The sequence below is a fragment of the Pantherophis guttatus genome, chromosome 10 (assembly GCF_059756535.1).
Source record: "Pantherophis guttatus breed Tessera chromosome 10, ASM5975653v1, whole genome shotgun sequence".
Taxonomy (NCBI): domain Eukaryota; kingdom Metazoa; phylum Chordata; class Lepidosauria; order Squamata; family Colubridae; genus Pantherophis; species Pantherophis guttatus.
This window is the reverse complement of record NC_142072.1, coordinates 27,901,332-27,924,377: the sequence shown is the minus strand read 5'-3', so window position 1 is coordinate 27,924,377 and position 23,046 is coordinate 27,901,332. Positions and strand designations below refer to the sequence as shown.

Below are 23,046 nucleotides of genomic sequence, written 5' to 3'. Positions count from 1 at the left end.
TTATCTTTTTTTTCTTTTGTAAAATGGTATGCCCAGACAATACACTGCAGCCATCTCTGCCCTTTTTGATTGCCTAGCTTCCAAAATAACTACCCCTGCCCCTGTCTCCCTTTCAAAAATGTATTCCTGCATCTCCAGTTCCCTTTTTAAATCTCTTAAAATGTTTTCCCCTTGGTTTATTTCATCAGTCATTGTTGTTTTTGTTATTGTCTCCTTTTTGTCATCTTGTTTTGTTTGCTAGTTAATCTGTTCTGCTTTTTCGTCTGCTCTTTCAATTGGCTCCTCCTTTTCCTGGGAGTTTTGATCACTCATTGTCCTTTGTATAATATTTCCCAGTTTTTCCTCCATGCCATGCATTAAATTCTTAATCTCTGTGGTTTCTTATCAGAATGTCCTTGATGCTTTGAAACATCGATACCATTTCTTCCCAAATTCCACTAATTTCCTCCTGATGGAGCATCTCATCTTGTTTTAATACATCCTGTTCTTGTTCAATAATCCAAAAACCATATATTCAAGCCTAAAGCCACTCCCCCCCAAAAATTCAAAGTTCACAATTTTTGTATTCCATAGTTAATCAATCTGTTCCTTTAGATAATCCCAAAAGCTTTCCAGAACCTCCTTAAATCCCCTTTACAAGATTGCGTTCAATCTTGTATCATAGCATTCAGGGTTCTCTTTAATGAAAAAAATTGTCCTTATTCTCATATTTAAATCTCCAATAGTCATGTCATAGGTGCATAAAACATATCCTTGTCAGAATTTCAAGGATTTAAGAATATGTTTTACTTTCCTTTTGTCAGCAGATGGCACTCTCAATTTAGATTTCAATGTTAATCAGTTTTAGTCAAATAATAAGTCAAAATATAGAAACAAAGTTTGTTTTTAAGGTAAATAGTTCCAGTATTTTTAAAATGCCTTTCCAGAACAACGCCTGCTCAGTTTGAAAGTCCAATTTTCTGTATTTTTCACAAGTTTTGGGTTTTGTTTTTGGTTTTTTTTGCTTTTCTCCCCTTAATTCTTTTCCTTCAATTCTGAAGTTTTTCTCAAAGTGCTTAGTCGCTGCTTTAGCAAATAGTTGTGAGCCTCTCTTTTCCTGGATGTTTTCCTTTTGGGGTTAGGTTTTAAATAAGAAAGAATCTTCTCACCCAGTTCCAGACACTGTTCACTATCTCTAAGTCTTAAGTGTTCCTTGGCTGCCCCAACTTCATGGCAGCCATCTTTAGTCTGCCTCTTCTCTCATTGTGGCTGAGAGGGAAAAAAAGTCTGGGGTCCAGCAGGACAGTTGCGACTCTCTGTGGTCTCACAGGGCTCCCCTCTTTGCTTCACCACCCCTACAGGGCGGCTTTGGCTCCTTTCGGAGCCCACCAACGGGGAGACCTCGGCACTGGAGCGTGGAGACCCCCTCCTCGTGTCCGATATCGCTGTGATGTCAACCGGAAGTTTTTTCCTGGGATGAGAGTTCTTGTGAGTTTAGAGTCAGGAACAAGAATGGTCCAGAGGAATGCAACAAAGAATAGACAGTCCTCAGGATTGCAGGAAGGAAACTAAAAGTTTGAAAAGGATTAAGCAGAAGATCCTGGGAAATTGCCTTCTTCTGAATGAGGCCACCATCTGGCTTTCTGTGAGAGATTGTGAGGAGGCCAAGAAGTCAACACAGGCCCAAATAATCAAGAGGCAGCACCAGCATTGGTAGCAAGAAGGGAGCTATAGGGAAACTTCCCTTTATGATCTCACTTCTTACTTGTAAGAACTTCTGAGATCAAAATACAATGCATTCCCCCCCACTTTTTTAAAAAAATCTTTCTTGCCTTCTTTAAGAAAGAGGATTAATGGATAAACCCTCTGATTTTGCAGGCACTTTATAACCAGTATATCCACTTTAAAGAAACAGAAATCCCAACAAAACAGTTAGAAAAAAGAAGCATTGAAGAGTTATACAAATTGCTGGAGGTAAGAGACTTGCATAGATATATTGGGATATCTTAAAACAAGGATTGCAGATTATCAACTTGGCTTGATAATGGATGGCACAGAATTTCTGTTCTGCATTCCCTTAAATCTGGCACATGAGTGTCAGTTACAAGTAAGCACTGAGTTCAGCTTTCCCCCCAGTGAAGTTCTATAGCGTGAACCAAATCTCTGTTCTAATTCTCCGTAGTGCTAAATATGCGGGGTCAGCAGCAGTTTCCCTGGGAAGACCATTTTGGGGGGCATGGAAGATTATGGAAGGCGGTGGACCAGGCCCTTTTCCTGCCTCAAGTAGCCTGCTGCCAAATTCTGTGGTCACATTCACACCTCTCTCTCTAGGCCTGATCTCTGGCGACTGCTCCCTAGTTGTTTTCCATGGAAATGATTGAAATTTAGCTAAAACTCAGCTCGGTGAATTTACACCGTGCCTACTGTGCCTTAAGTTATTTAAGACTCTCTAAATTTTGTCCAAACAGTATTTGTTGGATAAGATATGGTTGTTGCAGAGGTGAATTTCCTAGAATTCTCATTTGCTGCACCTCAACCGGGATAAAAGAATGAATAGTTTGGGTCTCAAAGCCCAGGAGAGGACCTCTTTGTACAGGGTGCATCCTGTGGTCAGGCTCAGGAGAAACAGCTCCTCCTCCTCTGTTGTCTGAATCCAGGTCTGGATTGAATTTGGACGTCTGAAGCTTCCACAGGGCTACCATCCCAACGACGTGGAGGAAGAGTGGGGAAAGCTGATCATAGAGATGCTGGAGCGTGAGAAGCTGCTGCGACCGGCTGTGGAAAGGTGACTCCCGTGCTGGGCAGTGTGAGGTTGGGGAAGTTTCTTCTCTGTGTTGTGAAGCCTGCTTAAGCTAAACTCGATAAACATAAATATCCTTTATTTTACTTAGAAAAAGAAGTGACTCATCCATTCTCTTTGAAATAGTGACTGAGGTTTATTTTGCAGACTGGAGTTGCTGCTGCAGAGAGCAAACAAGATTCAGAATGGGACCCTCAGCTGTGAGGAAAAACTCACCTTGGCAAGGAACACGCTGCAGGCTGTAAGTCTCTGCTCTTTGGCCTCCTCCCTCCCTCCCTCCCTCCCTCGCAGACACTGTGAATAGTCTCACCTTTGGTCTCTGGGGGCCACAAGCCTTGGTTACTGGCCTTTGAAAGAGTCCCCCATGCTCTTGGATTGTTAGACGTTTCACAATTTGTAGCTCGAAGTTGCTTTGTCTGCCTGCAGTCGCTTCCTTCTGGTGAAGTTTCTCTTGCTCCATCGTTGGCCCCTGTGCTTTCCCTTAGGCTTCTATCATTGGTATGTTGCTTCTTGCTCTTTTCCCTTCCATCTTCTGGTTATCTCCTCCTCCTCCTCCTTCTGTTTCACTGTCTCCCCTGTTCCACTTGCACTTTCCTCTCTTGCCTTTATCAAGTATTGCTGTGGTAGCACAGTGGTTAGAATAAAAAACTGCAAGCTAACTCACTGCTGCTTCCAGAGATTCTAACTGGCTCAAGGTTGACTCAGCCTTTCGTCCTTCCAAGGTCTGTAAAATGAGGACCCAGATTGTTGGGGGCCATAGGCTGACTCTGTAAACTGCTTAGAGAGGGCTGTAAAGCACTGTGAAGCGGTATACAAGTTGTAAGTGCTATTGTTACTGCAGCCTTTCTTGCTACATGTGCAGAAATGCTCTGGTCTTTGACATCCTTCGGAGAAACAATCCTGTACCGCACTGTACTCTCGGCTGACACTTTTTTTTTAGGATCAATTCCCTTTTCATGACTGTACAGCTCCTCTGCCAGAGGTTTTGGGCATCTTCCTCAAAGTGCATCACAGAAAGAGCATCTCCTTAATAACCTTAAATTATCTCTTGCCAGGATGAAGCCCACTTGGAGTCGGGCCAGCCAGTGCAGTATGAATCCGACGTCATCATGTACCTCCAAGAGTGCGAGGGACTCCTCCGACAGCTTCAGACAGATGTTCAGATACTCCGGGATGAGAACTATTACCAGTTGGAGGAGCTGGTCTTCAAGTGGGTGATGTTTGTGGGCAGCTGAGCTTAGAAAGGAGCATTTAAGAGCACGTAAAACAGTTGGGAAATAAAGTTGCATTTTGAGTCTGGGGAAAGGGTGGCTTCTCCATCTTCCCGAGGACGGTTGGTCTTGGGCCAGTCTGAGGACCTTGTAGTGATTGGATATGCCCCGTGACTTTCCATCTGACTGATTCAGTGATTGAATTTATACTGCACTGCACTCGCACAGGAATCATTTCACACAAGTACAAATGTTACAATATCTGCATCCCAATGAAACCCAAAAACATAAAGCACACAAACTAAGACATGTCTGGTCACGTGATGCCTCAATTTACAGTCGTGATTTATGACCATAATTCTGGACTTGATTATGGTCATAGGTCAAGTATTTTTTCATGTTTTAATCTGTTATATTTTAATAATTAGCATTTTTATGAATAGTTGTTTTATCGATTGTTGTACGCTACCCATCATAAAAAGAGATGAGATGGATGGTCATATAAATGGGATAAATAAATAAAGGGTCAGGAAGTTTCCAGCATTGTGTTTGCAGTTGTGTGTGCGTGTGATTCTCTGCTGGAATGGACCTTGGAGGTCTTCTAGTCCAACCCACTACTCAAGCAGGAGACCCTATACTATTTCAGACAAGTTGCTGTCTAATTTCTTCTTAATGATGGAGCTCCCACGATTTCTGAAGGCCAGCTGTTCCACTGGTTAATTGTCCTCACTGTTAGGAAGTTTCTCTTTAATTCCAAGTTGCTTCTCTCCTTGATTAGTTTAATATGTTTTTGTTTCCAGTCCTTTAATTTCTTAGTTGCTCTTCTCTCCACTTTTTCCAAAGTCTCAACATATTTTTTGCAATGTGGTAACCAAAACTGGGTGCAGTATTCCAAATGTAGCCTTATTAAGGCTTTACAAAGTGGTACTAATACTTTGTGTGATTTTGATTCTATGCCTCTGTTTATACAACCAAGGATTGTATTAGCTTGTTTGGTGGCTGCCACACACAGGTGACTCATGCTTAAGTGACCGTCCACTAGGACTCCAAGGTCCCTCTCACAGTTTCTGTTTTTTGAGCCAGGTTTTGCCTATATCTGTACTAGTATCTTTGGTTTTTCCTGCCAAGGCATAAAACCTTACTTTTCTCCACATTAAATTACATTTTGTTGGAAAGGGCCCATTGTTCAAGTTTGTGAAGATCTTTTTGGATCCTGAGCTTGTCTTGTGGGATGTTGGCTATTCCTGCCAGCTTAGTATCATCTGCAAATTTGATGAGTTCCCCTTCTATTCCTTCATCTAAGTCATTTATGAAGATATTGAAGAGTACTGGGCCTAAGATGGAACCTTGTGGTGCCCCACTGCTTCCTTCCTTCCATGTAGATGTAGCCCCATTAAGGACTAGCCATTGAGTACAGTTTGTCAGCCAGTTACAAATCCATCTGGTGATGATGATATCTATCTTGTCTGATTCTCTCCCAGGATTGTGCGGCTTCAAGATGAATTGGTAACTTTGAGGCTGGAATGTACCAATCTTTACCGGAAAGGTCACTTCTCCTCCCCCTCCTCCTTGGACTTGGCACAGCCTTCCTCCTTGAGCACTAGACACTTGAAGACGGAACCTTTGCTAAAAGGAACAATTGCCCCTCCTGCATCTACCTCCTGGATTCGGAAGCCAATGACTCGCGTGGAGTTGGTGGCCATTTCATCCTCTGAAGATGAGGGCAACCTCCGCTTTGTGTACGAGCTGCTCTCTTGGGTAGAAGAGATACAGGTGCGTTGCATGATGGAAAGGAAAGAAGGACATCAGGTGATGGGTCTGGTGGTGTTCAGACAAAGTGCTGAACTAGGTCAGTTACTGCCCTTGTGCAATATGCTACATAAATTGGGTAGTGTTGAGCTTGGTTAGATTTTTTTTGTAGCTTAGTTTTGTTGCTTAGTTCATGTCTATATGGTATCATTACAAACTTAGAAAATGGGTTACTTCAATCACCAGATTAGCTATGTTGTATGAACGCAATCTTGTGGGTGTACCTTTTGGGAAAAAAAATTAATAACATTCTAAGATTCCATGAATAGTTTTTTAAATGGTTTGGTTATTTATTTTGTTTATACACTCTAGATTATGGAAATACAATAAAAGCCATGTTGTTTTATTAATAGAAACCTCATACAAAGTAAAGAGAAAATTTTCTGGAGAGCAGAATCTACATACTACTAAAGCTCTCCTGTTTGCCTGTGTGTAATCTTTATCTGGGTGAAACGTTGCATTGAAGGGTAATAATTTCTGAACCCAGGTACCTCAAATGGGCTAACTTTCAGAACGCATCCAAAATCCGGAACCCATGACCCCTCTGAACTGAAATTTAGCAAATGTTATAAAACATGTTATGACATAATGCAAAATGTCATATTTCCTGTGGTCAGGTCTCAATGTTCGTCTGTGCTATACAGTAAGTACTACAACATGGGTTACTTTCAAGGCAGATGCATCTCTGAATATCTCCCTGAATCTTTAAGAGCTTTTCCAGTACATTAAAAGCTCTGCTATTGTTGTAAGCATTGAAGATTCTGGTAAAGGACTCTCTCTGAAACGATGACTCAGTGGGTCCCAGGTTGTCGTGTTGCTCTTAGAAGTAATCTGACTTTTGGTGCTGCTCTTTTTATAAGCACCAGAGAGGTCAGAGAAAGAACAGAGAGAAGTTTGCACTGCTTTAATGAACTTGGTACACAACACAAGTAGACCAGTTTGCCTTGAAAAACATTATTTGGCCAATTTATTGTAAAAGTTAGGCAAATTTGGAAAAGATTTCCACTGATTTTCTATTGCCAGATGTTGTAAATGTAAATAGTTATGAATTTGTTTTTAGTTTTAAAAATCAATTGGAAAAAGACAGTAGAGTAGAAAGAAATGTTACTGATCAGCAAAACCCTTTTGGTAAGAACTGCGGATACTTTTTTCCTGCATTGACTGGTGGCTCCTTTCGATGGCCTTTCAGATGAAGCTGGAACGATCTGAATGGGGGAATGACTTGCCCAGTGTGGAAGCCCAGCTGGAGGCTCAGCGCCAGGTCCACAGTAGCGTGGAAGGCATGGGCTCCAGCGTGAAGGAGGCCAGGATGTACGAGGTGAGCAGACCCACCTGGGCTCATTTGACCCACTTCAAGATGGCTTTGAGGACACCGGCAGGCAAAGTGGGATTACGTTTGTCCTGTTTTCAGAGCTGGGTTGATTTTCTGTAGAACATGTTAACTTTTTTCTTGGTCTATAAGTATTCACCTCATCTCATCATCATCTTATTCCTCCGGGTACCATTGATAACCAATGCAACAACTTCAAAAGATATTTATCACTTTCACTAGGAGGCTCCAACTGGAACCCAAAAGGTTTTTGTAGTCCGCCTCTCCATTTTACAGCAGGTCCTCTGAGTAGGCGAGCCTAGTGGTAGGATCACCATTATGTCACTTTTGTGTCCATCTGTTATCAGGCAAATATCCAAAGTATCTTGCCTTTTTTCCATGTCTTCTAATGTTCTTTTTGATGGCATCTTTGAAGTTAGTCCATCATCGACCTAATTTCTGATCTGATCTCTGAGTTCTCGCTCTTAAGCATTTTGTCTTTCTATTGCTTGCTGCATAACTTGGAACTTTTCTGCATCAGAGTTCTAGTCTAAATTTTATTCCAAATTTACCATATTTTTCAGACTATAAGATGCACTTCCTCCCACCCAAAAAAGTGGAAATGTCTGTGCGTCTTATAGAGCAAATACAGGCCTGTTTTTGGCCTCCCAAACCTTCCGCGGGTCCCGTTTTTGCCTTCTCCGGTATCGGGGAGGCTGAAAACAGGACACATGGAGGGTTTGGGAGCCCAAAGGCAGAGTGCTTCTGGATGCCAGGGAGGCCAAAAACTATTTTTTCCCCTTGTTTTCCTTCTCTAAACCTAGGTGCGTCTTATAGTCTGGTGCATCTTATAGTCCGAAAAATACGGTAGTTATATAAATAATGCAGGTCTGTTTACAGAAATATATGAGGTATTTTCTGGGCCTTGCTTAGCCTTTGACCGCTGTGTGGCCAGAAGCTACCCTCCCCAAAGATTGGGGGCAGCGGGGAGCTAAAGTCATTAATTTGTGTTTAAATATATTTGAAACAAAATGTAGCTAATATGATTACTGTCTAATCCTAAATTTAGCCATTTTTCCCTTCTGTCACATTAAATATTTTGAAATGGTGGAGACATTCAAGGCCTCTGAGGGCCATGCCCTTAGGAAGCTGTCTGTGCTTCTTTGGCATTGATGCTCAGCTCTTTGATTCGGCGGGTGAGGTGGGTTCTGCTAGCATCACCCAAAGTCTGTCTTTCCACAAGAGTCATTCTCCATTTCTGGGAAGAGGGAATATCCCTCTTCCAGAACCGGCTGGACCTTTCTCCCTCCAAAGTAACCTGCTGAGTTACTCACTGGGTTTGTCCAATAATCTAGATTCAAATGAGGTGTTATGGTTTCTGGTTCCACATGCGGTGGGAACTTAGCCACTCTCTTTGCATGTTGAAAGAAAGAATGAGAAGGCGTAGGAAGGCTTTCTAGTTGATTCTGCTGCCTTTGAGCTGGAGAAAGAAACCATGAATTAACAGGCAAGTCTTCCTACCTGGCCCGCCTCTACTCCAGGTCCTTATCTCAGGGACAGAGAAGACACAAAGCAGCTGGGACTTTTCCTCAAAGAAAGAATCAAGAAAAGGAAATAGTTTGCTTTTTCATAGTGCAAATTGGTCTCTAGAGCAGGGAAGGATCATTATTTTCCTTTTTCTGAACCTCATGAGGATCACAGAATCATCGTAGGATGACCGCCAGATTGGATGGCACCACAACACTGGGCTGATTAAAAATAATTTATGAGTTTGCTTATTTCTTTACAAACTCTGAAAGGTGGGTATTTTAACACCCACCTCAATGTTCAAATACAGCTTGAGTATTTAAGAAGGCAAAAATAAAAAGCAACCCATATTGCTGAAAATGACTGGTTTTGATGGCTGATCCTGAAGGACATTTTGGGTTCTGCAAAACTTGGTCTAGGGCAGTGGTTCTCAACCTGTGGGTCGGGACCCCTTTGGGGGTCGAACAACCCTTTCACAGGGGTCACCTAAGACCATCGGAAAACACATATTTTCAATGGTTTTAGGAATAATTTTATGGTTGGGGGTCACCACAACATGAGGAACTGTATTAAAGGGTCGTGGCATTAGGAAGATTGAGACCCACTGGTCTAGGGGCTGCATGTGGGCTGCAGGTTGCCCAATTCTGCCCTAATTGGACTTGAGCTGCACTGTCTATTAAATTGTGTTGAGTCCATAGTGTGTAATTTGAAAAGGAGGGAAGGAAGAATTTCAAAGAAGCCATCATGTCTAGCATGAGCATTTCCAACTATTGTAGCATTATTTTTAATCAGCCCTTTTTGTCCTCTTCTCCATTTAGGGTAAAATGTCTTCAAATTTCCGTGCTAGCTACACTGAAACCCTGGGAAAACTGGAGACGCAGTACTGCAAACTGATGGTGAGTATCTTTGGCAGATTTCTTTCCAGGGCCAAAAGGATGTCTGAAAATGTTTTGCAAATTCCTAAACTTTTTGAAGCCCTAACAGAAGTGCCGGTGCCAATAGAGGAGAATCTCTGTAGCTCAAGGTTGAGCTATGGGGACTTCCGGTTGATGTTGCTGGGAGAACGGCTGGAAAATAGCAGAGCTCCACCGGGCTCCATAAAATGCAGCCGGCAACTGCTTGTTGGGAGACCCGACAGGGAGGGGGAGATGGAGAAAGGAGAGGTGCTTCGTCGATCATGAGGAAACCGCAATTTCCTCGTTGATCCGAAGAAAGCTCCTCTAAACAGCAGCAGGGATGACGGACATTTTTGGTCAGTCACAAGCTGGGACAACTGGGACATTAAAATCTTGTGCTGGAGTAGTGTGTGGACAGAGCAGTGAAATTGGATGAGAAAATTTCCAATTGTTACCTTAGAGAGTTAACCTAATCTAAAAGTTCCCAAAAAATGATCTCCAAATTTTAAAAAAGCGGCGATTGGATTTATGGAGAATGATTAAAGACTAAAAACTAAAGAGGAAGATTACAAATTAAAGATTCAGAAGTAAAAGGAAAAACCTAAAGGATGATTTAAAACATAGAAAGCCTATGTGACTATTGGGAATAATTGTTTTTTTTAAACTCTATTTCTAACTTCCCTGACTGGATGACAATCAGCTGTTTCTGATTTTTTACATTCTGTGGAACCCTGGAATTGAGCCATCTACTTGACCCTGACTTTATCTTAGTAGGTGATTTGGATGCTGGGAAATATTTACTGAGCTTTTTGAAGATTCAGAAGCAAATTAAATTAAACACTAAAACTCTATTGGAACTGTACACTGAAAAGTGGATTTGAAAGACTTGAAGGAACAAAAGAAGAAAAGATAAATAAGACTTTAAAATCTGGACAATTGGGAAGGTGTAAATTGGAAATTATAAAAACTGAAAATCACAAACTAATAGAAAATTTGGGGACTTGGAGGAATAATTTTGGAATTGACCAAATCTTATTAACAAGTGATTTTTTCTGGAGTTTTCAGATATTGGGATATTGGGACATTAGAGGGATATTAACTTGTTACAAAATGACCCAGCAGGAAACAATAAAGTTTTATGAAGAAATGCTAGAAATAGCGACAAAGAATTATAAGAAGTTGATGAAAAATTTAAAGATAAAGATGTGAAAGTAGAAGGCTCTCAACAAATGGGGGGAAAAGATGCATTTAACATACAGAAGACAGCTGAGAAATTAGAAGGAGTGGTGGAAGGGACAAAGCAAAATAAAATACAAAAAAATAAAAATAAGTTAAAAGCAGATAAAAATACTGAAAAGACAGCCATAATAAATACTAAAAATCAAATAGACAATACCCTAAGAGCTTATAACAGAATAGAGGGGGGGAAAAGAAGATCTTTCAAAAATAATGAAAGGGTCATGGATGGATATTCAAAAGATGCAGCAGAAGGAGATAAAGGGTAAAGCAGAGGGAACAATTAGTCTGTGTAAAAATGCTAGAAAGACATATAGGATTCCAAGAAAGAAACATAAAAGAATCGCTAAAAAAATCAATAAATGATGAAATTCTAAAAAGGCTGAGAGATGATGGATAGAGATATAATATTTTACAATATATATAGACATATAATGGAATTTATTATAAATACAGATACATTAAGATTAGGAGGTGGAAGACTAGGATTAGGTATATCTAAAGGTATGATCATTAGGGTTACATTTACAAGATGTAAAAATATATTGGAAAATATAGTTTTCAAGGACTATAAATTCAGGGGACTTAGAGATATAATCTTGAGACTGATTAAATCTTATTGACAACTGGTTTTATTGGTATTTATAGAAAGTTGAGATATTGAAAATGTGGAAAACTGAATGATAAATTGGGAAAATAGCATAATATCGATTGATACATAAAAGAATATATTATAATTATATTGAGCACATTAAGGCTAGAAGTTGGAAGATAAAAATTCTGTATATGTAATTGTATTATTACTGTGAGCACTGTGTGAAAAATATGTCAACCCAGTCATTACAGTGTCCACAAAAAAAAAAGTTGGTTGTTAAAGAAAAACCGTAAATAACACATATACAAAAAAGCTTAGTTGTTTTCCTTCAGACATTTCATGTTACAAACAGGCAGCATGCATCTTGAAACAACTAGGTAATGTGAAAGGTAGCTGGGTGACTTTGAGCCAATTGCCAGAAGACAATGAGTTCTAGTCCCACCTTAGGTATGAAAGCTGATTAGGTGACTTTGGACCAATAACTCTCTCTCAGTCCAACCCACCTCACAAACTTATTGTGGGGATAAGCGTTCGAGGAAGGAGTATTAAGTATATTTGCTGCTTTGAGTAATTATAAAGTAATAAAGGTGGGATAAAAATGAAATAAATATATAAACATTATAAATAAACAAACAATAGACCAAGCAAGTCCAAAACCGCTAGAGAATTTCTGGAAGCCTGGTGCTCTGCCAAATTGGCCATCAATAGACACATAGACATAAACAATATCTACATACTGTGCAAAAGAGACAATCAACAAGCCAAAAAGGAAACAAAAAGATCCAAACACCTCCCTATCAGCAATCAACACCCAGATGAGCATAGATTTACTCCAGGATTAACATCAGACCGACAATCAAGAAATACCATATATACTCGAGTATAAGCCGACCCGAATATAAGCTGAGGCACCTAATTTTACCACAAAAAACTGGGAAAACTTACTGACTCGAGTGTAAGCCTAGGATGGGAAATGCAGCAGCTACTGGTAAATTTCAAAAATAAAAATAGATACCAATAAAATTACATTATTTTAGTAATGTAATCCTTCTAGTGCTTCTTATAGCACTAAAAATATTATCTAGTCCCGAACAATCTGGAGGAAAACAGCCAAGCTCAGAGAGTGCCAAGAATGCCACAGAAATGCCACAGTTTCTTCTTCCTTCAAAGGCCATTTCTGTGTGTGCCATTTGTCTTGCCACAAGGACAGATTCCTTGCTGGGGCTTCTTAGCTGCCCTCCTCTCATCATCTCTAGAGATAATGGACTCAGGAGCTCACTTGCTGCTTTGCTCAGGTTCTCATTTCGATGCATTTCACCATCAGGTTGGGCAAAGGAATTCCACACAAAAACCAGATGCCTTTTTCCATGCATTTGTATTTACTTTTCCCCAAATATGGCATTTCTGAACATCCTTTTGCTAATACGTGTTTGTGTGCATATTTTTTCACATCACATCATTTTCAAAAAATTTGCAGTGAAGTTGAAGAAGTTGGTGCCTTTTTGTGGTTTTTTTTGGATTAAGGAGGATAGTATGCAAATTGAACACCTTGTTGGATCTTATGTATTTTCTGTGTTAAAAACTGCTTGGCAGGGTTTATAAACCAGTTCTTTAGGAATTATTTTCTGTGCTCACAAATAAGACATCTAAGAGCAGAAATCACTTGAATATTGTGAAATGTGACAAAATGTGTCATCTTTATGCAGGAGACATCCAGTTTCCGACTACGCCACCTCCAAAGTTTGTATGAATTTGTATCACAAGCAACAACTGAGTTAATTTGGCTAAATGAAAAGGAGGAGGAAGAACTTGCCTACGACTGGAGTGACAACAACCCTAACCTGACGACAAAGAAGAGTTATTTCTCAGTGAGTAGAACGACCTTGTAGCGACCAAAAGAGACTGGTTGACTTCTATTAGGTCTTCTGGAAGTCAAGAGAGGAGACCAATGAGGGAGGTTTTGTAATCACAATTTCATATTTTTCAGTGTAGATATTGTAAGAAGAGAGTGTTTTGGTCTGTGACAGCCAAAAATTGGAAAGAGTCTAATAGTCTAGTTTTATTATCAGTCAAAGGCTTTGATGAGTAGCATGTGGCTGACCGTAAAAATTCTTAGTTTTAAAAATGCTACCAGATCCTTCCTGACATTTCTCAGTGAAGTTAGTACTTAGAAGAAGTTATATTTCAGTGTGGTCTTTCAAAAATTCTTTATTTTGTTTTGACCTCCAGATGATGCTTCCTAACTTGCTGTTTCAGACTTTTTATACAGGCTGAAATCTTTTGGGTCACATCAATACTAAATCATTTATCTAGTCCTGTTGTTTTCTTCAAAAAATTGTCCTTTTCTTCGAAAAGGACATGAAAAAATTATCTTATTATTGAATGCTGATGTTGATGTAGATGTTGAAAATTGCTCCATCTGCTTCGGCAATAGAATCGCCTCCTAAGCCCTTGGTGTGTCCCCATCCAGGAGCTGACAGAGGAGCTGGAGGAGAAGCAGGACGTGTTCCGCGCCCTGCAAGATTCTGCTGAGCTGCTCTCATTGGAGAATCACCCCGCCAAGCAAACGGTGGAGGTAGGACATGGCTGGGAGGGGCTCTTATTGGCTCCTGCTTGGGAGTGTTTTGGTAGGAGGTTAGGCAAGGCCAGGACTTAGGATGGCTGGTGAATGTGAGTGTCCTCTTTGGGGAGCCTTTTCCATCTTTCATTCCCATGTGAATACATGTGTGATCCATGGATGAATTAGTACCTATATATTGGAGCCTTGTGCATCATGTAACATATTAACAATTTAAACAGAAATATAAAGCAATTGTGTTCTGGAAGAATTTCCTTTCTGGAACTGGGCATATAGTTGTGGGAAGTCTTTGTTCCAAAGAAAAACCAAAGGGCTTTCTTGTCCTTCAGCACAGCTATGGTTGTCTCTTCCAGGCCTACAGTGCTGCAGTACAGACGCAGTGGCACTGGATCAAGCAGCTATGCTTGTGTGTGGATCAGCACTTGAGGGAGAACACCGCCTACTTCCAGGTAGGGCAGCCCAGGGAGGGCTGGGAATCCCGAGTCAATTCACAAATTCACAGTGCAAGGATTCCCCCTTGCAGCCTGGCCTGCCTTTGCCATGGATGTACACAGGTTTTGTGGGGTTGGGCAAATGAAATACTTCTTTATACCCTTCCAGTTCTTTGGTGATGCCCGGGAATCTGAGATGTTCTTGAAGAACCTCCAGGACAACATCAAAAGGAAGTATTCTTGTGACCGCAATACCAGCCTGACCCGCCTGGAGGACCTGCTCCAGGATTCCATGGTGGGTGCTTTTTGGACAAGTCGCATGGTATCCTGTAGACCCAGAGACCTTCCGAACATCTACAATTCCCCAACCTTTGCTAACTGTGCTCCTTGCGTGAATTCTGGTGGTGGTCTTCTCCAACAGTTGCCTTCTTTGATGCTCTGGGAATCGATGAATTTGATTAGAGTAGATCCTAGCACTGCTAATAGCTCTGTGCTTTAAAAGCAAATAAGGAATGTGTATGCATGTTAAAACTCTTTGTTTTCTCGTTGATCATTCCCAGATCTGCCTTACTGAAGTCTCCTTGTGTTTGATTGGCATCCCCCTCACATGTATCTGTGAAGTGGTCTCCAGCATGTTATTTATTTTCAGCGTGCTGAAGTGGGTGGCTGCTGTTGGGGAGCACAGGGTGTCATGAAATTCTGAGTCAGGCCATTGATCCGTCTGGCCAAAGCTTGTTTCCCTTGATGGGGAGCAGTCCTTCGGGTTCTTCCTGTGGTGCTGCTAATGGGCTGATGCTGCACAGTGTGGACCCTGTCCCTAAGCTGACTTCTCCCCCATCCTGACTGGCTGGCAGGCAGATGCACATTGTCCCCTGAGGCCTGATCTCTGAGCAGCTCTGGGCTACTGGCTCTGAATAAGAAGTGGCACCAAGGCATCCTCTAGCTGTATCTTCTGGATTGCTTGGACTACAATACCAGTGATTCCCACCTGTGTTCCATAGAAATTAGGAGAGGGGTAGGAAAATAAGTTCCTGACAAGAGTGAGCTTCTTGAACCGCTAATGAGAAGTGGGAGGGTGCTGGTGAGGCTTGTATTAAAATGTAGGTGTTTGGCTAAGAAAAGGAGGCTGAGGGAGACTGCTTGGAAAGCAGGACAGACAAGGATGGAGGTCAGCATGAAAGACTGGAGGGATGGAGAAGCTTTTCTAAGCATAACCAGGGGAAGGAAGCCTCCTCCTGAGTAGGAGCTTTGTGCTTGTGGCCAGCCAGCCTCCATCTGGGTTGGCTTGCCCCGATGCTCTTGGCCTGGCCAGCATTCTGGAAGAGACAGGAAGAATGGAGGGCGCTTTGGGGCAGTCTCCAGCTGTTTGGAGGGGAAAGTTGAAGGACCCCAAGAAGAGAAACTGTGCAGGGAAATCGAGGGGCCGCTGCAAAACAGTCCAACAAAACTTGTTGCTGTTTGAGGGCTACAAGGAAGGCACCTGCCTGGGGCCAAAGTAGATGCCTAATGATAATAATGAATGAGTTACAGTTGTATTTCTTCCAACCATGCTCCCCTGGGACAGGCACAGGTAGCTCATTTTAAGCTCTATCTCTATCTATCTATCTATCTATCTATCTATCTATCTATCTATCTATCTATCTATCTATCTATCTATCTCTTTCTTTCAACTATCCTCCTACCTACCAGCATTGTCTCAGCCAGGTTTTAAACTGCTTTCAGTCCATGCATCAATCTTCCTGAACAATCTTTCTGCACAGTTCTGCCACTGCTTCCATTTTTTTATTTTGCAAAACTCCAGCATTTTTCTCTTCAATAAAGACAGTGGACCTTGTTGCTCTGTTCACTGTTCCTCGGGTAATCTCGGCTTTGGGTTCTGGGCTGTGCTCCCAGGTTGGTGGGTCGAGGGGCCTCGGAGGATGAGCAGCCAGCAGAGCCTCTTGCAGAAGAGAATGAAAGAGGGGCTGGCTGGGGGCTTCCTGCCTGCCTCTGCTCATGGGAGGACATGCCCCCTCTCACTCCTGCCCCTGGCAAAATGCTCACCCCCGATGGGGGGCCACGGGGCTTGTGTAGGAGCTTGGTGTCTTTTGTGGGGGGGGGGTCCCCTTGCTGTGGCTGCCTCTCTCTCCCACCCTTCTCATAACCATCATCTGGCTTTTGTTTTGAACAGGATGAAAAGGAGCAGCTCATCCAGTCTAAGAGCTCCGTGGGCAGCTTAGTGGGAAGGTCCAAAAGCATCGTCCAGCTGAAGCCCCGAAACCCCGAGTGTCCTTTGAAGAACACCATCTCTGTGAAGGCGGCTTGCGATTACCGCCAAATTGAGGTCAGCAAGAGCAGCTGAAGGAAAACTTGGGAGGGCTTCTGAATTTCTCAAATAAGAAATGTGTGGGTTGGGATTCAGAATAGCTCTGTTTTCAGAATTTCAAAATCTCAGCCAGCCCAAATTACTTGAATCCAAGGGTTCCTCCTTGCAGTTAGTGAGACCCTTTTGCTGCATTCTTAGTCGTGACTTAAAATAATGATAAGACTCTGCATAGAGGTAGTCCTCGACTTATGGCCACAATTGGGACTGGAACTTCTGTTGCTAAGAGAGGCAGTAGTTCAGTGAATTATGCCCAATTTTATAATCTTTTTTGCCACTGTTCTTAAGTGGATCACATGGTTATTAAGCAGATCCAGTTTTCCCCATTGACTTTGCTTGTCAGAAGACAGCTGGGAAGGTCACAACTAAAAGTCACATGACCCCTGTCACATGACCCGTGTTCAGGGGTGAAATGCTACCGGTTCGGTCCAGTTCACCCGAACCAGTAGTAAAAAATGTAAAAAAAAAAAAAAAAAGTTCCGACGATCAGCTGAGCGACGTGTGATTGTCAGAACTTTTTAAAAAAACTTCTTTAGCATTTTTTTTTTACTAAAAAATAGAATTTTTCTCTGGAACCAGTAGTAAAAAATGCTTTAAAAAAGTAAAAAAAAAGGCTCCGACAATCACAGCTGTGCCGCATGATCGTCAGAGCCTTTTTTTTAACTTTTAAAAGCATTTTTTTACAACCTATTCGACCTATTCAACCTATTCAACCTATTTTGCTTTTAAAAGTAAAAAAAAAGCTCTGAAGATCACACGCCACAGCTGATCACACACACACCCCCGCGCGCTGTTCTACTTACCCCATGCCTCCTTTTGGTGTGCACTGCGCGCGCACACCTCACATTTGGTGCATGGTGCACACTACACATGCGTGCGCGCAGCACGCTTTTGGCATGCAGCACACATGCTTCAAAAAGTCACTAAATGAACAGTTGTAAGTCAAGGACTACCTGTACTTTTCCTGTTGGTCTTAAAGGAAAAAAAGGTTGATGTTTCAGGAACAGTTTCTCATAAGCCTCCTTTTTGCTTCTCCAAAAGTAACTAAGTGGTTACTTTGCAAAGCAAAACGTTGAAGAACCAGCATCAGCCTAGAGCTTTCCAGAACTTTAGCCTAAAACACAAGTAGAGCCGTTGTTTGGGATTCCCTCCATTAATCCACACTTGGGCTTTGGTGCAGCCTTCTAATATGCCAACTCCGGTCCAGATATCGTTCTGCAGGGCAAATCAGTATATAAGGTATTTGAGGGCAAAACGTTTGGTAAATTTGAGGCATGCATTATTAGGGATGGCTGAGAGAGAGGAAAATAACCAAAGCACACATTTCCTCAATGAGAGAAATTCCCTGAGTCCGAAAGCTCAGAAGAGGAAACCTCTGTCCCAGTGACAGAACCAGATTTGATCTTGCAGAAAAACAACCCTCTATGGGCAAAGCCTTATTTTCAGTTTGGTATCTCATCATTGAGATAAGCTGCTAGGAAATGTTGCAGTTGCTTTTCCTAGAGACTGCAGAGAAACGCTGGGAAAAGTTTCAAGTAGCTTGTTGAAGGGGAGGTCAGTTTGCCCCCCAAAATCAGAGGGTCACTTAATGGGGCAAGAAGAAATGTCTACTGGACTACAGAAGCACCTGGGTTACCTCCACAGATCACGATCTGCCGCAACGATGAGTGTGTGCTGAAAGACAACGCTCAGCGAACCAAATGGAGAGTGATCAGTCCTGCTGGGAATGAGGCCACGGTGCCCTCCGTTTGCTTCTTGGTTCCCCCTCCCAACAGAGAGGCCATCGAAATGGCTAGCAGGTAAAGTAACCGAGGTCAGGGTCCTGGGCTGATCCCTGTAGCAGTTTTGCAGAGTTCTCCACAGCCTGTGGTGGATGAGAAGCGCTTCAAGAGAACTCTGGTTTGGCGTCGTGGTGAGACAGTCGGGGAAATAGCCGGCTCTGATGAGTCCCGCGAAAACCCGGCTGCCAAACCGCCGCCAATGGGTCTTCAGACCAAACCAAATTTATTCTTCTTCTTTTGCCAAAGAGGGATTGGCTTCCAAAATATTAAGCCTGAACTTTCTGTTTTGTTTCTTTGTTTAGGTTTTGCAATATTTTGCTCAACTTATTTTCTTTTTTGCTTTGTTTTGTTTTAATTTGAAGTTTTGGATGCTTTTGCTACTTTGAAGTTGGGTATGAAGAGCATTAGAGCAAAGTTCTCTTCCCCAACTGTGGTGAGAGGCAGCCTCCGAGGAGGGATGGGTAGATCCGTCAATTTTCAGGCCATCTTGATCCCCAAAGATCCTCATTTATAAACTCCCTATCAAACTACAAATGAACATTGAAAATATCTGCAAAAAGTCACATTTATTTTTCATAGATTTTCAGAAAATAAGTATTTTGTATGCAATTCATCCTTGTACAAACACCTTTTTTGCATTTTAACTTGAAATGCACATTTTAAACAGATATGGATATTTGAACTAAGAATGGTGCTATAAAACACAGATGTATACAAGCCAACTGCAGGCTTGCTAAACTTGGTCCATCTCAGAAGCTAAGCAAGTGTGGGACAGTTGGAACAACAGAACAGAATAACAGAGTTGGGAGGGACCTTGGAGATCTTCCAGCCCAACCCCTTGCACAAGCAGGAGCCCCCATACCCTTTCAGACAAATGGCTGTCTAATCTCTTCTTTAAAATCTCCAGTTTTGGAACACCCACAATTTCTGGAAGCAACTCATTTCACTGATGAATGGAAATGACAGACAGTTGTCCAGACTGGGAATCTGAGAAATGTCCCAGATAAAAATAGGAGCAAACTAATTAAGTAACAGTGCCATAACAATGGCAAAGACTTGTTCATGAAGAGCCAGGAGGGAACAAGGACAGTCAAAGGAGAAATGTAAAGTGCTTGGAGTTTGAGTACAGTAATGGCAAGGATCAGCTCCTGCAAAGGTTCAAAGTACTTGAAATCCTTGGTCACCCTTTGTTGAGCTCCTTGTCATCATGAACCAGGGCTTCATTGCATGGGGGGTGGGGGATGCTGCTCAGTCACGGAGCTCACTTGAGGAGACGCTCAGGGAAACCTTTGCTCTGCTTTCTTCTTATAGAGTGGAGCAGCTCTACCAGAAGGTGATGTCTTTATGGCACCAGCTGCATGTCAACATGAAAAGCCTGGTCTCCTGGAATTATTTGAGGAAGGATATCGCTTTGGTGCAGAGTTGGAACCTGGAGAAGGTAACAATGCAGATCTCTAGAAAGTTGTTGCTGGCATTTTTGGTAAGAAAGGAAGGATGAGCAGTTGAAAATAGTGGATGAAATATAGTGGTAGACCTTGGACAGGACCCGAGGTGGTATCTGTTCCAAAATGAAAAGAAAGGGTTTGGCAGCAGCAGAAGATTGGCAAAATGGGGAACTCAAAAGTCATCCTGTAACCACAGATTTCATAGTAAAATTGCTGGTTTTCTGCATTAAAGAATACAAAAAATCAGGATCACATTACCATGGGATGCTGCAAATGGCCAAAAATATGGACTGGTTGCCAAGCACCCCAAATGCAATCATGTGACGGTGGGGCAGGCAGTGAAACTTTGAAACTGGGTTGTAAGTACCTCTGGGGAGCAGTCATAAATCAAGGACTCCCTGTATTCACATGATGTTATCAATATAATGGCTTTTCGTAGGATAAGCAAAGGAGACAATTCCTTGCCCCAATAAGCTTAAATAAAATTTTGCATTAGCTTAGATATTTATGAAATGCCACTGTCTTCTTCACAAATTAATGTTCTTTCCATGAGCATCTTGCACTTTTTCACCAACGTTGTTTAACTGCAATGTACAGAGTTCTCAAGCAATATGTAGCCATATTGTAGAAATCTTGGCCAGTGTATGCACTTACTGTGAAACTGTCTGGGAAAACAAGTTGCTTAAACCCCTGTGAAGATATTTGGCTGGAGAGTCCAGATGCCTGGCAGATGGAGTGGTCCCTAGGGCTAATGGACCAGCCTTGACTGCCCAGCCTGGTGCCACAATCCTTGTGTAGCGGTATCCTTTGTGTTCCTTGTGACTCACAGCTGCGGGCTCTGGCCCCAGGAGAGTGCCACCATGCCATGAAGAACCTGCAGATGCACTTTGAAGACTTCTTGGAGGACAGCCGAGACTCAGAGATCTTCTCCCTGGCAGATCGGCTGCACCTCGAGGAAGAAGTTGACTCGTGCAAAGAGCATTTTCAACGGCTTTTGCAGTCCATGGAAAATGGTGAGCCTAGGGTAACATTCAGAGCAGTCCCTACAGCTGGGAGTGCAATATATCTGTGTGGCATTTAAGGCTGTCTGGTAGTTTGTGTTTTATCTGTTTGTGTGGATTTGTTTGGTTTTGAATGCTACCTGAAGTTCATTGGAATTGGAGAGTTTAATTGTGGTGATTGTATTTGAGATTGTTTTCATGGTTTATTTGTGAAGATCTGTTCTGAGGAAAAGAGTGTTGTAGAAAGCAAAAAACAATACATTTGGCAGAAAGTTCAAAGAAATAAGGAACCCACTGTTCAGATATTATGTGAGACTTCCCAGTCACCTGTCCAGGTTCATTCTGCCCTCACCCAGCAACTCTCCTGCAGGGCAGGCGGCCCAGTTCGGTGGGCTCCTGTGTCCCCAGCAGAGAATCATCATTGTGGGCTTGGCTGCTACTTTAAGGGGTTTGTCTCTGCCTCTCTTGGAAAAAAAGTGAAGGTCCCCTGACAATCGGAAGCAATTAGCTCTGCAATCAAGGGTGCCCTCCTGGGACTCTGGGTTCTGGCTCAGCTCTACCTCCCGCCATCGGCAGTGATGTTCCCAGCCTGGCTTTCTGTGGCTCTTTTAGCCAGAGCTGCTGGGGTGTAAATATAAATCTGGAAGCTGTGGCTTGAAAACAGGCATGCTGCCAGAAATCTATAAAATATTTGAGTTCACCATTTAAAGTTCACTTCTTTTATATGTGAGCAGAAGATAAAGATGAGACTGCTTCTCGGACTTACCTCTCTGAGCTCAAGAACATCCGGCTTCACCTGGAGGAATGTGAGCAGCGGCTGGTGGGCACCATCCGGACACCAAGCAGCACCAGGACCGATGGGGATGCTCTGCAGGAAAATACTTTCCGAATGGCCGAGCAGGAGGTTGGCATTTCCAGATGACTGGGGTGGTGGCGGTGTGCTTTAACAATTTCCCAGGCTGCCTTCTCTTTAGGCAAGAGGACAGAGAAGTCCAGAGGTCACAGATTGTGCTGCAGTAGTGTGGAATTTAAAGAGGGAGCCTTGTACTTATTCCTCACAAAATGAATCCCTGTTTTGTTTCCTAACTTCCTGCAAATCACAGCAGCAACTTCTGAGGGAGACCCAGAACCATGATGTCCTTCAGTTCTTTGTTTTGCTTCTTCTTCATCTTGCCGATTGGAAGAAGCAAATTCACTCAGAATCTTTCTCTGAGTTATAGCTGTCCAGTACTCACCGGAAAGAGTTTGCATTGCTTTGATGCATAATTTTGCTTTCCTGGGTTCTGTACAACTCTGGGTTTGCTTGAAATGCTCAGCAGCCCTTTCTAAATCTCAGGGTGAGACTACTTTTGTTATTATGCTTATTTTCTATCCCTCTTTCTTTCCCAAATGTTAGTGAATAGTATCTCTCTAACATATATTGAATATTATATTCACATGTTTAAAGGAAATGTCAAATCACCAGCATAATCCAGACTGGAAAAAAAATCTGTTGGCATAGGAGACGGTTCTGTACGGATTGAGGCCAGATATGCACAGTCTCGATTTTGCCGGTGGCATCTCTTCTGAAAAGTTCCTTCCTTAAATACTTGATCACCAGACATCTGGCTGTGGGGGATCTTGGATGAGGTCATTATGGTCCCAGGCCTCTTGGTCCTACTTCTGGTCACTAAGGAGGCTTTGGGATTCTGCTTGTGCTCACGATTTGCTATTGTCTCTGCAGCGCCTGAAAGGAGATTTGCACCACTTGAGAGTTGACCTGGATCAACTGACTGAGAGATGCCAGATTTTTCTGCACAAATCTCCCACTGGATCAAGTACCCCACAACTTCGTTCTGAGCTGAACCTGCTGGTGGAAAAGATGGATCAGGTCTATGGGCTCTCTGCAGTCTACCTGGACAAGTGAGTTGCTGGCATTTTCCCTGTTAATTCCAAAAGGGGAACTATGGTTTTGCCATATAAGAGAAACCTGGTAAGTGGCAAAACTCTTGACCCCTCTAGCTTAGGGTGTTTTGTACTATTAAAAAGAAAGTTTGGGGAAAGAGAGGATTCCTACTAGATTTGCAATGCCTGCAAATAAAATGTA

The 23,046-nt window shown here is 42.4% G+C and overlaps 1 protein-coding gene across 22 annotated transcripts in view; it reads left to right on the top strand.

Annotated features, from left to right (window-relative positions):
- Nucleotides 1–23,046, top strand: part of LOC117663256 (microtubule-actin cross-linking factor 1) — a 323,136-nt gene that overhangs the window by 143,536 nt on the left and 156,554 nt on the right. For all 22 annotated transcript variants that reach the window (XM_034413270.3, XM_060691389.2, XM_060691390.2 and 19 more), the window contains 17 exons: nt 1,858–1,953; nt 2,637–2,764; nt 2,927–3,020; nt 3,835–3,989; nt 5,472–5,763; nt 6,989–7,117; nt 9,454–9,531; nt 13,069–13,230; nt 13,833–13,937; nt 14,294–14,389; nt 14,541–14,666; nt 16,542–16,694; nt 18,378–18,532; nt 19,826–19,952; nt 20,789–20,972; nt 21,695–21,864; nt 22,684–22,862. In XM_034413270.3, coding sequence (XP_034269161.2) covers nt 1,858–1,953; nt 2,637–2,764; nt 2,927–3,020; nt 3,835–3,989; nt 5,472–5,763; nt 6,989–7,117; nt 9,454–9,531; nt 13,069–13,230; nt 13,833–13,937; nt 14,294–14,389; nt 14,541–14,666; nt 16,542–16,694; nt 18,378–18,532; nt 19,826–19,952; nt 20,789–20,972; nt 21,695–21,864; nt 22,684–22,862 — 2,429 coding nt within the window. The remainder of the gene's footprint in view (nt 1–1,857; nt 1,954–2,636; nt 2,765–2,926; nt 3,021–3,834; nt 3,990–5,471; nt 5,764–6,988; nt 7,118–9,453; nt 9,532–13,068; nt 13,231–13,832; nt 13,938–14,293; nt 14,390–14,540; nt 14,667–16,541; nt 16,695–18,377; nt 18,533–19,825; nt 19,953–20,788; nt 20,973–21,694; nt 21,865–22,683; nt 22,863–23,046) is intronic.